Source organism: Ptychodera flava, chromosome 1 (assembly GCF_041260155.1).
Source record: "Ptychodera flava strain L36383 chromosome 1, AS_Pfla_20210202, whole genome shotgun sequence".
NCBI classification, from domain to species: Eukaryota; Metazoa; Hemichordata; class Enteropneusta; family Ptychoderidae; genus Ptychodera; species Ptychodera flava.
Genome location: NC_091928.1, coordinates 44,351,184 through 44,368,136, shown reverse-complemented (window position 1 = coordinate 44,368,136; position 16,953 = coordinate 44,351,184). Strand labels below are relative to the sequence as shown.

The following is a 16,953-nucleotide window of genomic DNA, read 5'->3' as shown; positions in this document are numbered from 1 at the left end:
TGTATGTATGTATGTATGTATGTATGTAGGTGTAGGTAGGTAGGTAGGTAGGTAGGTAGGCAGGAAGGCAGGTAGGCAGGCAGGTTGGTATTTAAGTAGGTAGGTGGGTAGGTAGGCAGGTAGGTAGGCAGGTTTTTTTGTATCTCTGTATGCATCTATGTATATATTTATGTATAGTATTCTTGCTATGTGCGTCTATACATGTCTATTTATCTAGTTATGCATTTCTATATTTTACGGAGTCTGTAATTAGGAATTTATTTCTGTTGGTCATCCGAATCAATCAATCGATCAAATAATCAATCAATCAATCAATCAATAAAGCAGCAACAGAAGAGTCTGCAGAAACTCGAGTGTCCCTGGTATCATTACTTCATATTCCCGATTATGGTTGCTTGATTACTTTCAGTGATTGTAACTGTAATAATGACCGATGTCCCGTCACATTTTATGCACACACGTTTCATTGAGTCAGAGAAATTTATAACACGATACGTAGTTTAAAGGGAGACAGTCGTTGACTTTCTTGCTTACAAACAATGTATTTCATGAATAATATCTAGATGCATCAAATAAACGTAGCTGCAACATTTATTTTTTTACGATATCCATCGTTAACAAACATGTTTTAACTTTAAGCAATCACCAACGTATCCTAGATACAGTGTTTACATCGGTCGTAGGGGTCCCTGGCATCCTTTGAGCAGAGTTTCGACGACTGCCTCCCTCTAAGCTATCTATGTTTGCGGTGGTCATGGTTTTACTTTTGCCTATGAGCAACTTAGGCGTGTAAGTTTTCTGTAATCTCTTTCTCTCATCAATGACACGGCTACGAGGTAATCTGTTTCTTAATTACGACAACACTAAACGTTTTGCGCTAAGTTGACAAAGATGCCATTAATTATAGTAAACCTTTCTCCTTTTTAATAGGAGAATAAAATGTCAGGGGGTAAAAAACAAACTCTTGTATGCTATAGAAACAAATTATCTAATTACTTTGTTATTCTAAATTCAAGAACGACAACTTTTCCCAAGCTTACTCTTTTCTGAAAGATTAAAGTTTCGACTTTCAAACAATGCGAATACTGAAACAAGAATATTATTCAACAAACTACAACACTGCAAATCATTTGGTCATTTTTCTATAATAATGAAATTACGCTTCTTATATCTATATTGTGAACAATACCTTCGCAATACAATAATGCGTATGAATTACATGAGCGTTAGCTTGACAATTATAAGACTTATTTGATAGACAATAAAATAACCAGTTCATTCTGTTGTGGTTTAAAAATGGCTATGCAGTGCTTGCGTGAGGATGATACAGACAAAAAGCCATTTTCTACCCGATCAGCGATTCTGAAGATTGCTTGAATTGACACTTGTGAATTTTGACGCTTCAGTTTCGTAATAGCGCTGCTATACTTCGAGTACTCTTATCATACCATTGATAATCAGTGTGATGTTGAAGTGGGGGAGGTGGAATCTACGATGATCGAGGATGCGTCATTTCTGAAAGTGTCAAGTCGCATTTGTTTCATTATACAGGGACAAGACTAACCTCGCGGAACATTGTCTTCAGTAGTCCCTTTCTCTCTGTCCATAAAACAGGAGCAACAGAAGCGTCTGAAGAAACTTCCTCAGACGTCGCTACTTCTTGTTCGTGATCACGGTAAGTTAATTACGCTCCGTGATAATTTCTGTATTGATGACCAAATTTTAGGCACACAGGTTTCATTAAGTCAGGGGAATTTATTTATAACACATGTCGTTTTCACTATCAATGTTTGCGAATGTCTTAGTGTTACTTAGACCAAATATCTGAAGTCTGTTGAATAGCTTCGACTCGTACGTTTTCTGTAAATCTCTTCCTCCTAAAGCTGAAACCAAATTTATCTTTATCTTTAATTGCGCTCACTTATGAGAAAGCTATGATTTATTCTTCGTTTAAAATTTTCTCTTCAATAATAAGAGAATAAACAAGAAACATAAAAAAAGATATAAAAGAAGAAAAAAAGAAAATAGTTTTAATAGAGAGGCTAGATCTGTCTGACGATGAATGAAAGTCAAACAACGGATATTATAATTTTGTACTTTACTATCGAAGAGCTAAGTTTTTGTTAATTTTGGACGACGATTTTCGGTCGTGATTATGAATTCCAATTAGTTCTCTGTCATCTCCAAATTTATGATTCTCCAATTTTATGATTTGGATACTTTTAACTACCTGTTCGTAGTTTCGGATGATACTACGAATAGCACAGTCTTGCCGGTATATACGTTAAACGAGGTATATCATCGCTGTCCTTTCTATTTTCCGACAGGCTGTTATATACAGCCGGCGAATTGACGGGTTTATAATATTCAGTCCTTTGTTGTTTAAACAACGTTTACAGATATTTCCGATGAATAATTTGACGTTTTAGTTGAGTTTTTTTAATAATTTAATGTGTATTATATGACAATGGCCGTGATTCAGTGACGATAGGCATAAGCCTTAGCCTGTACGGTTGTGAGACAGAATGTCAAACCGTTTGTGATTCCGTCTTGAGATTTGTCAACAATGAATACCGAAGTTCAATAATTTTAACTTACTTGTCCGTTACTTTTGATTTCTATCCATTACTTTTGACTTATTTTCAAATGCATATTTGTTTTCATTTTCACAGGACGAAAATTGACGATGTTTGGGGCTTTGCTCCTGCTCCTACAGTTAGGCAGTGTTGTTGCGGCGCATATACCTGATGTCTGCATCGAGCAAGGAACTTCGCGCCGACTGGATTCCTGCTTCAGTGCGTCACCTTTCGGACCGAGGTGCAATTCAGCTGCGAGCACGTATGAAAATTCCGAGGGAGAAAGTGACGTGTGGACTTGTAACTGTGATCCTAAGTGCCAAAAGTTTGGAGACTGTTGCTTTGACTACGAAGAAGCATGCCAAAATGGGTCCAATGCCCACCCTGTCAGTGGTGACAGCAACAATGATGAAAATAACGACTGGTTTGCCCACGTGTGTACCCGGGTCAGTTCTACTACTAAGAAAGGTTTCTGGATGGTACGAAAATGCCCCCCATCATGGCAGAATTACGTCACACGAGAACAGTGCGAGAATATCACACAACTAGGTATGCCTTGTTATTTAACCCTGTTTTGATATCACAATCATTAGACTGATCTTGTCAAGCTTTTAATGTAGTTACATTGTCAAGATGACCCCCAGGAGCTAAAGAAGTTAAACAAGTACTATTTTGTTTTATAGCGATATTTGAGACTATCGGAGAGCTTCCATGTAACAGTATGGGTTTAATGAAAGTTACTTTCTGTTGCCTTTCTGAAAAAAGCAAAGAGCATGTCTCATTAACATTAGTGTTACCCCTTATCATAGACATAATCCACCATGACATATAAATTTACCGATTTCTTGTTCTTTCTGATACGTTTGGTGCATTATGATCATTTTGAATTTAATGCCTTGTTCTATATGCCTTGTTGCAAAAAATGTGTATTTTTGACGTGTTATCAGCGATCTATGGAGTGTCTTTCCGTGTTGTCCCCGATCAAGGTATGACTTCATAATGATAACAGCAGTGATTTCTGAGATTAGGACAGAAAAAATATAAACGAGGAATATAAGGAGAAGATGAAGAAGAAGTTGAATTTGAACCAAATAAGGACCCCTCCAAGTTGACTTTTCCTCAGTCTATTGAATCTAATAGCGAACTAGCTGAATTGGCATCAAGTTTATTTGGAGTTTAAGCTGAGGAAAACCATGATCGGTACAAGAATAGATGAGAAAGCAATAAAGCCCTCTGCCTTTACATATTTTACCATTTACTTATAGTAACGACTATGGCAAACGAAATTCAGTGATCTGTAATTTTTCGAAGGGTTTATGAATCTACGCATTATGATGAAATATTGCTAACCACATATGAAACTCTTTTTGCTCTCGTTGTAGATTTGTCATTAAGAAATATTCCAGTGACTTGGTCAGCAGGAAATGAAGTATTTGCCAATATCTACTGCGCACAGTGCAATGGTTTGAAGCAATCGGATGTGGCCATGTGGAATGTTTTTATAACATCGGATAAGCTATCTAATGAAATCCAAAATGCAGAACAGAGTGATGGTGAGATCGGGAAGATAGTGAACATTAGCCGTGAAATATTAGAGTTTCCAAGCTCTACAATCAGCGTCAAGAGTGCACCAGATACGTTTCTGCGATTTTGTATCTTGGATATCATAGATACATGTCGGTCATCCTCATACGATAACAAATCAGAACTTCAACGTATACAGCGGGAGTGCGAATCGTCCTACTCAATTGTCACCCCCGCATTTTCCCTGACCGCCGTGGCATACAGAAATGTCGCATGTGCCATTTGCAACGATCAATTTGGGACTCTTCGGTGTGGCATAAGTTTGTCTGTAGCAGACAGACAGCGGTACACTTTCAGCCTCCTATTTGACATAAATCCATATGGGCACATGAATATAGAATATGAATCACAAAGCGGCGAAAAAGCGAGTTTTTCACGCGAGTTTCAGTGTTCTGAGGATCAGATATTTGATCCGGGGTCACAAACTTGTTTATCATATCAATATAATATCAAACAGGGTATCAGTAATATGAAGTCTTTTGAAAGATATTCCAATAATACTGCTGTACAGAACATAACAGATGCTATATCATCCACTGGCGATTCATCCTATATTGATGCAATTGCTAGATTTCGTCATATATGTCCGATATATACTAATTGGTTATTGCTCAATAATTCTTATTTCTATGTTAATGGGAGCACTCTAATTTTCAAATTAAAGGGTAATATGTTTCAAAGTAATGTATTTGAAATGTATGCCAATGGATCGATGGCATTGGTTTGTTTGCTCACGTTTGTCTCCGCAGACAACGATCTAGTGTGGATAACGATTTCTTTTTCAATTCTGTCTGTCATCTCATTGGTGATGCATTTGATTTTATACGGAAGAAATGCTTCAATGCACACTTTTCCGGGCAAGCTGGTGATCAATATGGTGATTTCAATGCTTTTTGCACAAGTAATGTTTCTGTCGAGCATGGGTCTAAGCGAAGTCCAAGGACTGTGTTTCTCTGTAGCTGCGTTGCTGCACTATTCGTGGTTGGCAAATTTCTCGTGGATGGCGGTGGTAAGTTTTGATATCTGTCGAACGTTTCGATCGGTAAACAAAACATTGCATGTGACGCAAAATGACAGAAGGTTTGTCCTTTACTGTCTCAGTGGTTGGCTGTTTCCTGCTGTTATTGTGGGAGTTTGCATTGTTATTGATGTCACTGAAGTCACAAACTTTCGTGTTGGCTATGCCGAGGACAGTATCTGCTGGATACGTCAACCAATGGCTCTCTACATATTTTTCATCTCTCCTGTTGTGACAATCGTAGCCTTCAACACAGTCTGTTTCATCCTTACTATTTACTACGTGAGACGTGGCTCTTTGCAGACCAATCACAATGGATGGATGCGTTATTTAGGCGTGTGTGTTAAAATATTCACCATTGCTGGCTGTGTTTGGGGTCTAGCCCTGGCCGAGGTACTGGAGGAAAATTATATCCTCAGTGTAATATTCAACATTACAAGCTCTCTCCAGGGAGTGTTTGTATTCGCTGCTTTTCATCTGGAGAAATTGTACAAAACGTGTTTCTGAATCAGTTCCGGAGAACGAAATAAATTACTAAATTTGGTATGAATATGAAGGTTGCTCCTACTTTCTGCCTGCTATCAAGGTACTGTTTGAATTTACCACGTTGTTCATCCAGAATCCACAAAGTACGGAGACAGTAGGGGATTAAAAATCAACGTCTTTTCTGTCAGGTTGACTGTCAGTAACACCTGCTGTTAATTACAGAAGGCAATGAATAAAAGGCAACATCAGTCTTATAAGCGATTTAGTCAAAATGACGGACACGTTGAAGTGCTTTACAAAGTGTGATCTTTCCCATCGGATTCCTACTGTTATCTATTTGGATAATCCATTGTGCAACAGGAGAACTTATCCTATCACATTTTGTAGTGCAGTGAAGTGTAGTGTAGTGTAGCATAATGTAGTGTATTGTAATGCATTGAAGAGTAATGTAGTATAGTGTAGGGAAGTGTACGTTAGTGTATATTAGTGTAGTGTGGTGCAGTGCAGTGTAGCATAGTGTAGCATAGTGTAGCGTGGTAAAGTGTAGTTTAGTGTTATGCATTGTAGTGTAGTGAAGTGTAGCATACAATAGCATAGCATAGTGTAGTGTAGTGTAGTGTAGTGTAGTGTAGTGTAGTGTAGTGTAGTGTAGTGTAGTGTAGTGTAGTGTAGTGTAGTGTAGTGTAGTGTAGTGTAGTGTAGTGTAGTGTAGTGTAGTGTAGTGTAGTGTAGTGTAGTGTAGTGTAGTGTAGTGTAGTGTAGTGTGGTGTAGTTAAGTCTAGTCTAGTCTAGCTTGTCTAGTCTAGTCTAGTCAAGTCAAGTCAAGTCTAGCTAGTCTGGTCTTGCTAGTCTAGTCTAGTCTAGTGTAGAGTAGTATCACCTTTATAGCGTTGTATTGTGTCATATTGTATTGACTAATATTATACTTCATTCCATTAGTTATTGTACTGTCATGCATTGCACTGTGTTGTCTTTTATCGTGTATATTGTAATAAGGCAAAGTCCCTGTTAATTTTTTTATACTCAGTCTATGGCCTAATTTAAGCGATTTATTCGATGGTTCGATTATGTTTGTGTGCGATGTGTGATATGTGATAGTGATTGTATGAGCGTGCGTACTTCATGAACTCTCAGCATGTGGCTGAGTTGCAGTCAGAAAAAATTGTGACAACTTAGCCCGGTTAGGGGCCGTGGATAATTAAAACACGTACACGGTAAACGTAACTTCTGTGTTTTAGGGGTAGGGCGTTTGGCAGTATTTCGGTTACCGTGCGCAAAAATCGCACTACAAGTTTTCCAATCGCAACATCTCGCTACACGTTTTTCTGTATCGCAAAATATCGCACTACATTATTGTTTGGCGTGTACCAGGCCAGTACAGCACCGGCGCTACACCAGCATTCTTTTATACATGTGAATCAGTGCACGAGTAAAAAAACGTAGCAATCATTTTGGATACACAGTTTCATTTCTTTCTATTAGTTGTGTCATTGTTGGGTTGGCACTGAACAGAGACTGATTTTAGAGGGGGTATGGGGCGGTCGGTAGCGTATGCGTGATTTCATAGCGACGTTATTGTTGAATGCAGATACAGAATGAGGCTTGGTTGGATTTTCGCACTTCCAAACTTTCGTTAAGGGAGGGGGGAGGGAGGGGGTTGAGGACAAACGCACTTAGTTTCGTTTACCGTGCGCATGTTGTAATTATCAACGGCCCCTTATTGAACCAAGCTTTTGTGAGAGTGGGGATTTGGCCGAGCGGTTCTGTCCGTTGTTTCTCTGCGGGATGACTGGCTGCCTATGTTATGAATAGAAACTCGATTGAAAAACTCACCGTATTAAATTGTAATTATTATGAAGTGATCAGTTGTATTATCTTGAAGTTCGTATGAGATTAGTAAACATCATGAAAGATGATAACAACTTCCACTTAGATGAAGTTATTTCCCTTGATGCTTCGATTCTGCTTTTGGCGTTGAATGTTAAACTAAAGAAGAGCATTGTAGATTTTCCTTAAGTACATTGTATTTGCGGTTCACGTTTTTGTATATTATAGTAGACTTATATATGAAATATTTTATTGAATGTGAATTTGCATTGCCTTCATATAAAAAACTTTATAGTCATCTTTAGACTCTTTGTCCAATGGCGGGTTCTAGAACACTTAAGCCCTAGACATTGACTAACTTGATACATAGAGCCTTTCATACCAATAATAATATGTTGGTGTGCCACCGGCTAGCTTATGGTGTATATATTTCATTACTACTATACTGAGATGAGAATAGATAGAGCCTGCTACTCATATGAAGACTTTTGTGCAAGGCACGTCTTCTTAGCATAAAAGCTAGTAAAACAGGGGTTCTTTATGAAGTTATGTGATAGATTTGGAGGCGTGTTTGCAAAATACGACATTTATATTTCTCAACTGGCAAGTGATAGAATACCCTGCTTAGATTTACAATAGCAATTTGAAGGTTTTCCAAAATTACTCTACAATTGCCACTTTGGGTCAAATTACCGGTGTAGCGAGCTAAAATTTGCATTTCCCTGCATTTAGTGGGACTTTATAGTCGATTCTTGACTCTTTGACAATAGCGGTGCTAGAGTACTTTAGCCCTGGACATTTATCAACTATCAGGGTCACGCCTAGCTTTAGTGTTGGTTCGAGATCGTTTACATTTAAATGGATTGATATCATTAATTTACGACAGTATGCTATAATTGTCTGTACTCTGTTACCATTCATGATATTTATTATAATAAACTCAATGTTCCAAAGACGTGTGTCGAAATCTTATGATGTACACATTGCTAAAAATCTATCTCCGATACCCTGGGGAGAAATAATATTTGTGATATTTAAAGCTCAATAAGCAGTATCGTTTGGCTATTTTTGAGAATTTTTGTTTTGTGGTTTCCTTACACTTTCTGCATTGAATCCCTAAACTGTAATTTAATGCGAAGTATTTAGCATATCATCACAACTTATCTGAGTATAATCTACATTGTTATTGTTGAAAATTGTATAAAAGTCTGGACTAGAATTCATTTGTAAACAATAAACAATGGTCACTACACACATACAAGCTCTGTCGACAAAAAGAATACTTGAAATTGCAGCATGACAAACGGATTAGGGTCAGACAGGGTAGTTGATGTACAGAAGCAGAATACTGAAAAACTTGCCACAAGTTACACCCTTTAACCAAAAATGTACCGACGAAAGCAAACTTTGCACGACATAATGTGCGAGGCGAAGCCGAGTACTTTATGGGGTGCAAAGTTTGCTTGAGTCTATTATTGGCTGGGAGGGGGAACATTATTGCTATTATTTTATAGTATTGGCAATGCCAGTGAATTAGAAGAGGTATAAAACATCTTTGGGCACAATGCTCTTTAATCGGAACGATTATAGCTCGATAGTAGAGGAGGAAGCGGGGTTAGACAAGCTCCATTCGTGGCAGCAGGTCAAAGGATTAGATATAAGAAATGGCTGTAATTGTTTGCATTAATCTTTTCGATGTATGCTCCTCACATCAAGCATTGAAACATCGGTAAATACCAAAGTATTTCTAAGTTGTACATGACTCATTAAATGAATGATGCCATTTAAGAAATGCACGAGCAATATAATAATTATATTAAGGATGCTGGACTACAAAGTATGAGCGCAAATAATGGTATGGGCAAAATTTCCAAGGTTTTGCGCAATGGCAATATGTTTCAATATGTTGATGAACTTGAAAATACTATGTACTTTGTACTAGTAGCAGTAATAGTACTGATACTGGTACTAGTGATGACACAAACAGACTTTGTTTGTGCATTGTTGTATCCTGAGAAGTCTAAAGATTTTAAAGATTAAAAGTGATGTTAAAAAATAAAATTTGACGGCCAAGGTTGCGTAAAAGCTAGCCACGTAACAGCAAATGTCAGTGGTCTAGGTTAAAGCCTTCTACACTAGAAATTTGAAAATATTTTGAAAAGAAGTTATTTGTAGACTTTTTTTACAAAAAAACAAGTACAACAGCTTCCTGATTTGACCAATCAGACAGCTGAAGTGCAAACACTTTTGAAAGTTTTCAAAGTTTAGAATCAACAGATTTTTTTTCAATTTCACGTTATAAACATTTTGTCCACATACATCGTCATTAAAACCTTCTGTCATCGCATTTTTGCTGATATTTGAACAACGGGATAGATGATTTCATCATTAATGAACATCATTTCTGAAAGGTTATGCAAATTACCTTTCACGTTATAGTTATGGAAACAATGGTGACACTGTGGTAACCAAAATGTTTCCCTATATCTAGGCTTTCCGGAAATATAATTTACGGGAGTTCTGACCTTGTTAATCCCTAGAGAATTGTTAGTTTAAAAAGGTCAATTTCCTGTCTTGCAACCTTAAAGGTATACTGTCACCTGTTCCAATTTTGCCACAGTTACCATGGAAAGAGAAAATCTAACCGATCACAGATTTAAAGCGGGTGGCCGCCTTTTAAAAACAGCGCCCTCACATGGGCATTTTGAATACCATTTATGGGCATATTTAAGATTACAGGTGACTGTATACCTTTAAGTCACGCAACCAATTTTCGGGTGATTTTATTTCTCATTTGAAACGCCTTTGCTACATTGACGGGACCTGCCTGACTTTTCACTTCTCCTTCTGTTGCTTTTTCTTCCTTTTTTCTTTCGAACGTTTCCCGATTTAAAAGTATATACAGTCACCTGTAATCTAAATATGCCCATATATGGTCAGAGGGGCGTTCCTTGGTATTCAAAATGCCCCATGTGACGTAAGGGTGCTGTTTTTAAAAAGCGGGCACCCGCTTAAAATCTGTGATTGGTTAGATTTTCTTTTTCCATGGTAATTGTGGTAAAATTGGACAGGTGACAGTATACCTTAAATATCGCTTGTCATACTTGATTGATACCCGTACGCTTCCTGGGTACGGATGATTGTCGTCTGGCCTCACCAGGGAAGCCTTAGATTTTTAACTCGGACTTCATTCGATAGTCACGCAAACCATTTGCAGCTAATTTTACTACTCATTCGAACTTATCGCTTCCCTTGAAAATTTTCCTGGCTCTAATATAACCTTTTCTATAGTAAATCTATTTATATATAACTAGGACAAATTGGCCGATCGTTTTTCTTGCGGAAAATTTACGCCTTTGAACATCCTTTTTCGGCTTTTTTTTGTTATGATGTGAATTACTAATGGATCGTTATAACACTGTGCCAGGCATGGCAAGCACTGCGTTACGCTTGCGACCAGCATCGAACTACAGTGTAGAATGCTTTCAGTAATTTTATTAGTCAACAGAGACGAGTATGTATAATGAGACCATAAAAAATTAAACAGTCAATGTAACATGTCGCACTGATATATTTTTCAGAGTCTCAAACGTCAATATTAGGATAGGGTTGAAATGTACAAAAAGTGGTCTTTTCACGGTCGATTAAATCGTTCATTCTTTTGTGTTTACAGCTGAAAACTGTCAAACTGAAATTGTATGTGGGCTGCCCCACCCACATTCGCCCTAATGGTCCCTCCCCTGCTGCCTTACATTCGATGGAACCTCCATATTTCCTTGCGTTTAATGCAAAGGCATTTATGTTTTAAAATTCAACAGTTACAATTTTGCTTGAACAAGCACAGAATTACATACATACATACATACATACATACATACATACATACATACATACATACATACATACATACACTCTCACACACACCTCTCTTTCCCCCTCTCTCCCTCCCTCTCTCTCTCTCTCGCTCTCTCTCTCTCTCTCTCTCTCTCTCTCTCTCTCTCTCTCTCTCTCAGTTGGTCTGTCTGTTCGTATTAAAATTGGTGTAAGTGAATCTCTATTTCGTAGCGATAACTATCATGGTTGGTCCTTGCCACACTAGCTTCCCGTCATCATTCCTCGGTGCTATGTCCTTCAGGATCTCGTAGGCGTCGTCGATGAACTCAGCTTTCTTGTCTTCTGGGATGTGCTTAAGATGTGGAGTTTGCACTTGAATATAAGCTAGGTACAACAACAAAAAGAGAACGTGAAAAAATGTCACGTAAATAAGTGATTATACGCGAATATAAATTTAACATGTGCTCGCGCGACGGATCACATTTTCACCTGGGTGAACTTACTTTCCATATTGAGTAGTGTTAAAGCGGGTTTCAATTCGGTGCTACAACTCTGTGTGTGCGACAGTTTTAGCTGAAAAAACAACATTTTTTCTAACTTTCATCTGTAATTGTCACTAAAACAGCTGTACATTGTAGATCAAGCTAGCTTCGTGCAATCAACTGTTCAGCTATCGATCCAGACAGAGTTTGAGTCCGATGACTTTGAGTTGTGTGGTGATACCCAAGTTAATCGTGTCTATTGGACATACAAATGTGTATCTCACACACAGAGTCGTGGGATATGGTACAGGATACCTACACAGAGGACCCTAGCTTTCTGCTTTGAATGGAGAGAAATAAGAATTGTTGAAACTAATGAAATCGTTTATATCATAAAACTTCTATTCCACGTTGTCTACGCAGACAGACGAAATAAAAACAGTTTCTTGGTAGCGAAGGCTACTGCAATAGAGGTGCAACTGAAGGAACATGTAATATTCGCTATGACCCGAGATGTCCTTGAAAGGTGGATGTTATATGCCACCGATAGCCATCCATTATGATATCATAATTAGTAGCGTACTGTGCCCCAGATCTTGATAAGCGCCTCTATATGCATACTGCCAGTACTTGAGTTACTTTTGAAAAGAAACGTACGACATCATAGAAACTTATACTTCTCTGAGAGAGTTCAGTAATGTAGAAACTAATAAAACCGTTTGTATCATTCCAATATGTTTTCCATGGGATTCATTAGCATACTGAACAGTCTGCTGGCTGGTTGCACAGACATTAAGTGCCATTGAATGGACAGATACGATACCCCATGACCCAAGATGTCCGTAAGATAACCTTTGTCGAAAGGTCGTTGCCTTACGTCATCGGTATTTGGCTATCGTAACTTCCGTGGGCCCAAGAGAGGTCTCTATATACATTTTACAAGTACTGTAGCTCTTTTACACACAATGTAAGGCGTTATATGGACACACCCTTGTGGCCTGCTTCGTCCAGATTTGCATAAAACGACATGAGTTTTTCTTGTACCTTCGCGTCGCAAAATCCACACTCCGTCATCAACTGGCGCAGCTCGTCTGCGCTGCCTTTGTAGTACAGGTCGTCTGCGAACTTGTAACCCTGGTGCCATGGCAACATAGCAAGACAGAAAAGCAAAGAACAAGCAGAGAAAAGAGACTGAGAACAAGGAAAAATAATATGGCACAGGGAATGAACAGCAACAGTTGCATGGAGGTCCGTGAGAGTTGCATGCAGGTTGGCTCAAAATGTAAGGTGTTAATTTTGGCCTGGATTACGCGCCATACGGCAACCTTAATAGCTTTCAAACTTCATATTTGTGCTTTAGGCAATTATGATGTGCACGCGTCCTCCGGTAAAACTACTAAAACGACAAAGCTTATGTTGGTAGTCGTGCAAAGTTTGACCAAGCCTGTAGCCCGAAGTTTAGAAAATTTGCACTCGATACGTTTACGAGGATACTTATGTTCATTTACACTGCACTGCAAAGCAACTTCCTACATGCGGTGTACACTGTGGCGATGGCATGTACTATACAGCAGCACCGAATCAAATAAATATCACGTGATACATGCCTGGAGTTGGCCTTTCCATTTCGGATGTTCGTTGAGTCGTTTGAACAGTGCTGTCATGGTGCCTTCCACGTTTCGATGCTGAAATCGAAAAATGAATTTCCCTCCTGGTTTGAGACAGTCGCTGACGTTTTCCAAGAATGCCTTCTTGTTCCGGATGAATCGGAACACAGCGAAGCACACGGCTTTATCGAAGGCATTTTTCCATTCTGGCGGGAAAGTATTGCTGTCTTCACCGTCTGCCACGTGATAGAAAGTCTTGCCTTCGATGTAGTTCTCTCTCTTCGCTGTCTCGATAAACTCAGGCGAGATATCATACCCTAAAGGGAAACAACAAGGGCCTCAAAATAAACGTTTGACTGAAGTCTTGATGTCCCATTTGGAATGCCGCATCTTTTCAAGTTTATTATCAATACTATGTTGACTCCATGCACCACTTAGCCTGATATTTATGATCTGCAGTTTCGCAATATTGTTCCCGAGAATATATGTTGAAACAAGCGCTATTCGATCAGAAAACACAAACTATACATAAGCTTACAATATATGAGTTCTTATTGTTGAATAATAAATTGAATTCACTGTAAAAATTCAATTTTCAACTAAGAAACGATATAATACAAAGGCCTATACACGATTTCATAAAATCCAGACCTATATACATGAGTTTATTCTAACTACAACACCTGAGCATTACCAATCCGGGTTGAATACCTATGATAGATTTGACGCCACCTCGTTCTGGTATCAGTTTTGTAAATGATCCGGTACCACAACCAACATCGAGAACGACATCGTCCTGGGTCCAGGTCACCGCCTTGGAGAGGAACCCCCAAGCTCCGTCGAGTTGGCCCTTGCGCACCACATTCTCGTATATGTCAGCCGCTTCTTTCGAGGGGTCCATACCTAAACTTGGCAGAAGGACTTTATATAGACCGGACCAAAGCAAACATGGACGAATCTATGATACCTGTGCTGCGAATGAACTTTTGTACCTCACAAGTTGCACCCCGTTCACCCCCGGAAGTCACGTGTTCATCTGAGGTCATCCCGGTCTGCTGCTTAAAACGGCAATTCATTTTGCTTCACCATTTCAGTACACTCACATTACACAGGATGTTTTGTCAAGCAGAAGCAACAGTGCAGTGTCTCATAAAAGAGAAGTAAGCTTTAAGAAATTAGGTCAATAGCGGGTGGACGAGATTACAGCTGGAAACCCCATACAAGAGAATAAAGGTTCAAATAAGTAACCACCTATACATACACTGATGAACAAGGAATAGAGCGAGGCCAAGTACATCGATATGAATAAAAATTAATATATTTCAACTGCCTTAGAGGACAGTGACGCAAAGACTTCACTTTATACAGGGCAAGATATCCTATTGCAACTTGAGTTATATCAACAGTCTACTCAAGAAACGAACACATCTAGCGGCTGTATTTTAATAGTAGTTTTAGTAAGATGTAATGAGACAGTATCACTATTGCCAGACTATAATGTTTGTGTTGAATAAACACGTGGTGTGCTCTATGCACAGAGTGCTGTGTGTAGCCCAGACACTGGAACGGTGATTCAAGAAGAAGCACAATGTAATATTGCTGGATCGAACGGAGGTTTGTATTCTCCGTTTGCTTGTAATGAATGGAGCCTTTCCTTAGGTACGTTTTAGTATCTCGACTTACTTTTGATCTTTGTGAAGAGTTGACACAACCTACTGTATTTTTAAAACCAAAACAAATTCGATGCTCTCTGCAACATGACAGGGATGCTGTGTGGGCGATGATTGAATTGTGATATTATCATCCACAGTTATGAAGCATGGCAAGGTTCCATCGACACTGCACTAGGTTTGTAAAGGCCTACTTGGAGCTAAGCTAGGATCAGTTGAACACTTTTTGGCAGTCACTCTCTTCAGCTTTTGACAGGGGTCCAGAAGACGATAAAGTTTCCCTGGACGCCGACTGCTAATCATTCACTAGAGCTTCTCCCGAACATGGGAAATGTGTAAAATGATATGAAAAACCCCCACAAACTGTTGCACTCGTAGTCAGGGGAATTACAAGTTGAGGTACCAGTCTGGATGATAATGCTTTCAGTAACTGAAGTCAACACACCAAGATGTAGATTGTAGCATAACTTTAAAACTTAATTACGAGATGGCAAACGTAACATTCAGCGTCTCAGGTCTTAGTCGTCAATGTACATTCGCTACAAAACTATATATGATTCTAAACTTACGTAACTACAAAATTATGATCTTTATTCAATGGTCATCACTTGGAACTTTTCCCGCCAGTCTTTGATTGTTTCCTAAGATAAAACAATAGCTCATCATGGAATATCCTGTACCCGATTGTTCTCATAGAAATTTTAACCGATAATTGATTAAAAGTATGACGCTATCTCCTGTCTCCTTCTTGTACGATCTTCCACCAACCTTCACACGCCTTGTCCACGTGAGGGACGCTTCGAGATAAAATCTCTACACGGGAGGGCGTTAAAATACCATATACTTTCAATAAGCAGAGAATCTAGAGTTCAGTATGGTGGTAATAGTTTCACTCAAAGAATGAAGGGAGTACGTATTTGGAGTAAAATCTCAACTTTGCTTTTAGCAATATGAATTAATTTAAATGGAATTCAATATCTCATTTGAAACTAGAGCCTGTGTAGCAAAAAGTCTTTAGTTTTCTTTAGTATATTTATACTCATCCTTAAATAGCAGGAATTGAAAGGACGACATAAAAATGATTCCAAAAAGTTAGTCAAGTTATGATAAGCAAAACTGAAGTGACTCATATTTAGAATGTAATTACGTCATCGCCACACAAAATTGTCGCATTGGTTATCGGTATTTAAAGAATGAAAGGTGGAAGTTTTTAATTTTTAAGGACGATTTCGTTGTCTTTCGTTCAAATTATCAATAATTTTTTTTGAGAATGTTTTATTTCACTTAAAAATCTGATATCTAGAAATCAGGTATTGAATACTGACGGGTCTAAGTTTCTTTGGGATGATCTTACAATCATATTTCCAAGTGATGAAGAATCAAGTTGATTCATTTGTTGCCAAATATTTGTTACCAATTTTCTCGTTATTTTTTTTGCCAAAACATTATGTCTCACAGAACTGCTGGTTTAATAGCCTTAAATGTTATGGATTGGTTCCTAGACATGGGTAGGTTCCTAGACATGTTTCATTAACACGATTGGAACTAATTTGGGATAATTGGATGGGGAAGTAAGGTCGTTTTAACCTGCTAAGCTCATCTGGTTTTCTTTTTAAGTTACTCATGTTTTTATGAGTAATTTGTAATATTGCAACATACAGCTATATGGCACCTAACACTTTTTGAGAAATTTGAAAAATATGAAGATCCAATTATCCCAAATTAGTTCCAATCGTGTTCATTCTAATTTGTGAAGATTATTATGGCATCTGCATATCTGCACATTCGTAGGACAATTTTCTCGTTTTTTGAACAAAGTATGCTCATGAACACCAATGTGGTCCAGCTTTCAAATTAAATTAACTGATT

General features: G+C 38.3%; 1 protein-coding gene across 1 annotated transcript; it reads right to left on the bottom strand.

Annotated features, from left to right (window-relative positions):
• Positions 1–11,469: 11,469 nt before the first annotated feature.
• On the bottom strand, positions 11,470–14,421 carry LOC139140418 (trans-aconitate 2-methyltransferase-like). Its single transcript, XM_070709695.1, has 4 exons — positions 14,126–14,421; positions 13,415–13,731; positions 12,797–12,941; positions 11,470–11,709 (listed from the first exon to the last, which is right to left on the bottom strand). The coding sequence occupies exons 1-4, from the start codon at positions 14,313–14,315 to the stop codon at positions 11,546–11,548; spliced, it is 816 nt and encodes a 271-aa protein (XP_070565796.1). The 5' UTR covers positions 14,316–14,421; the 3' UTR covers positions 11,470–11,545.
• Between the last annotated feature and the right edge of the window lie 2,532 nt (positions 14,422–16,953).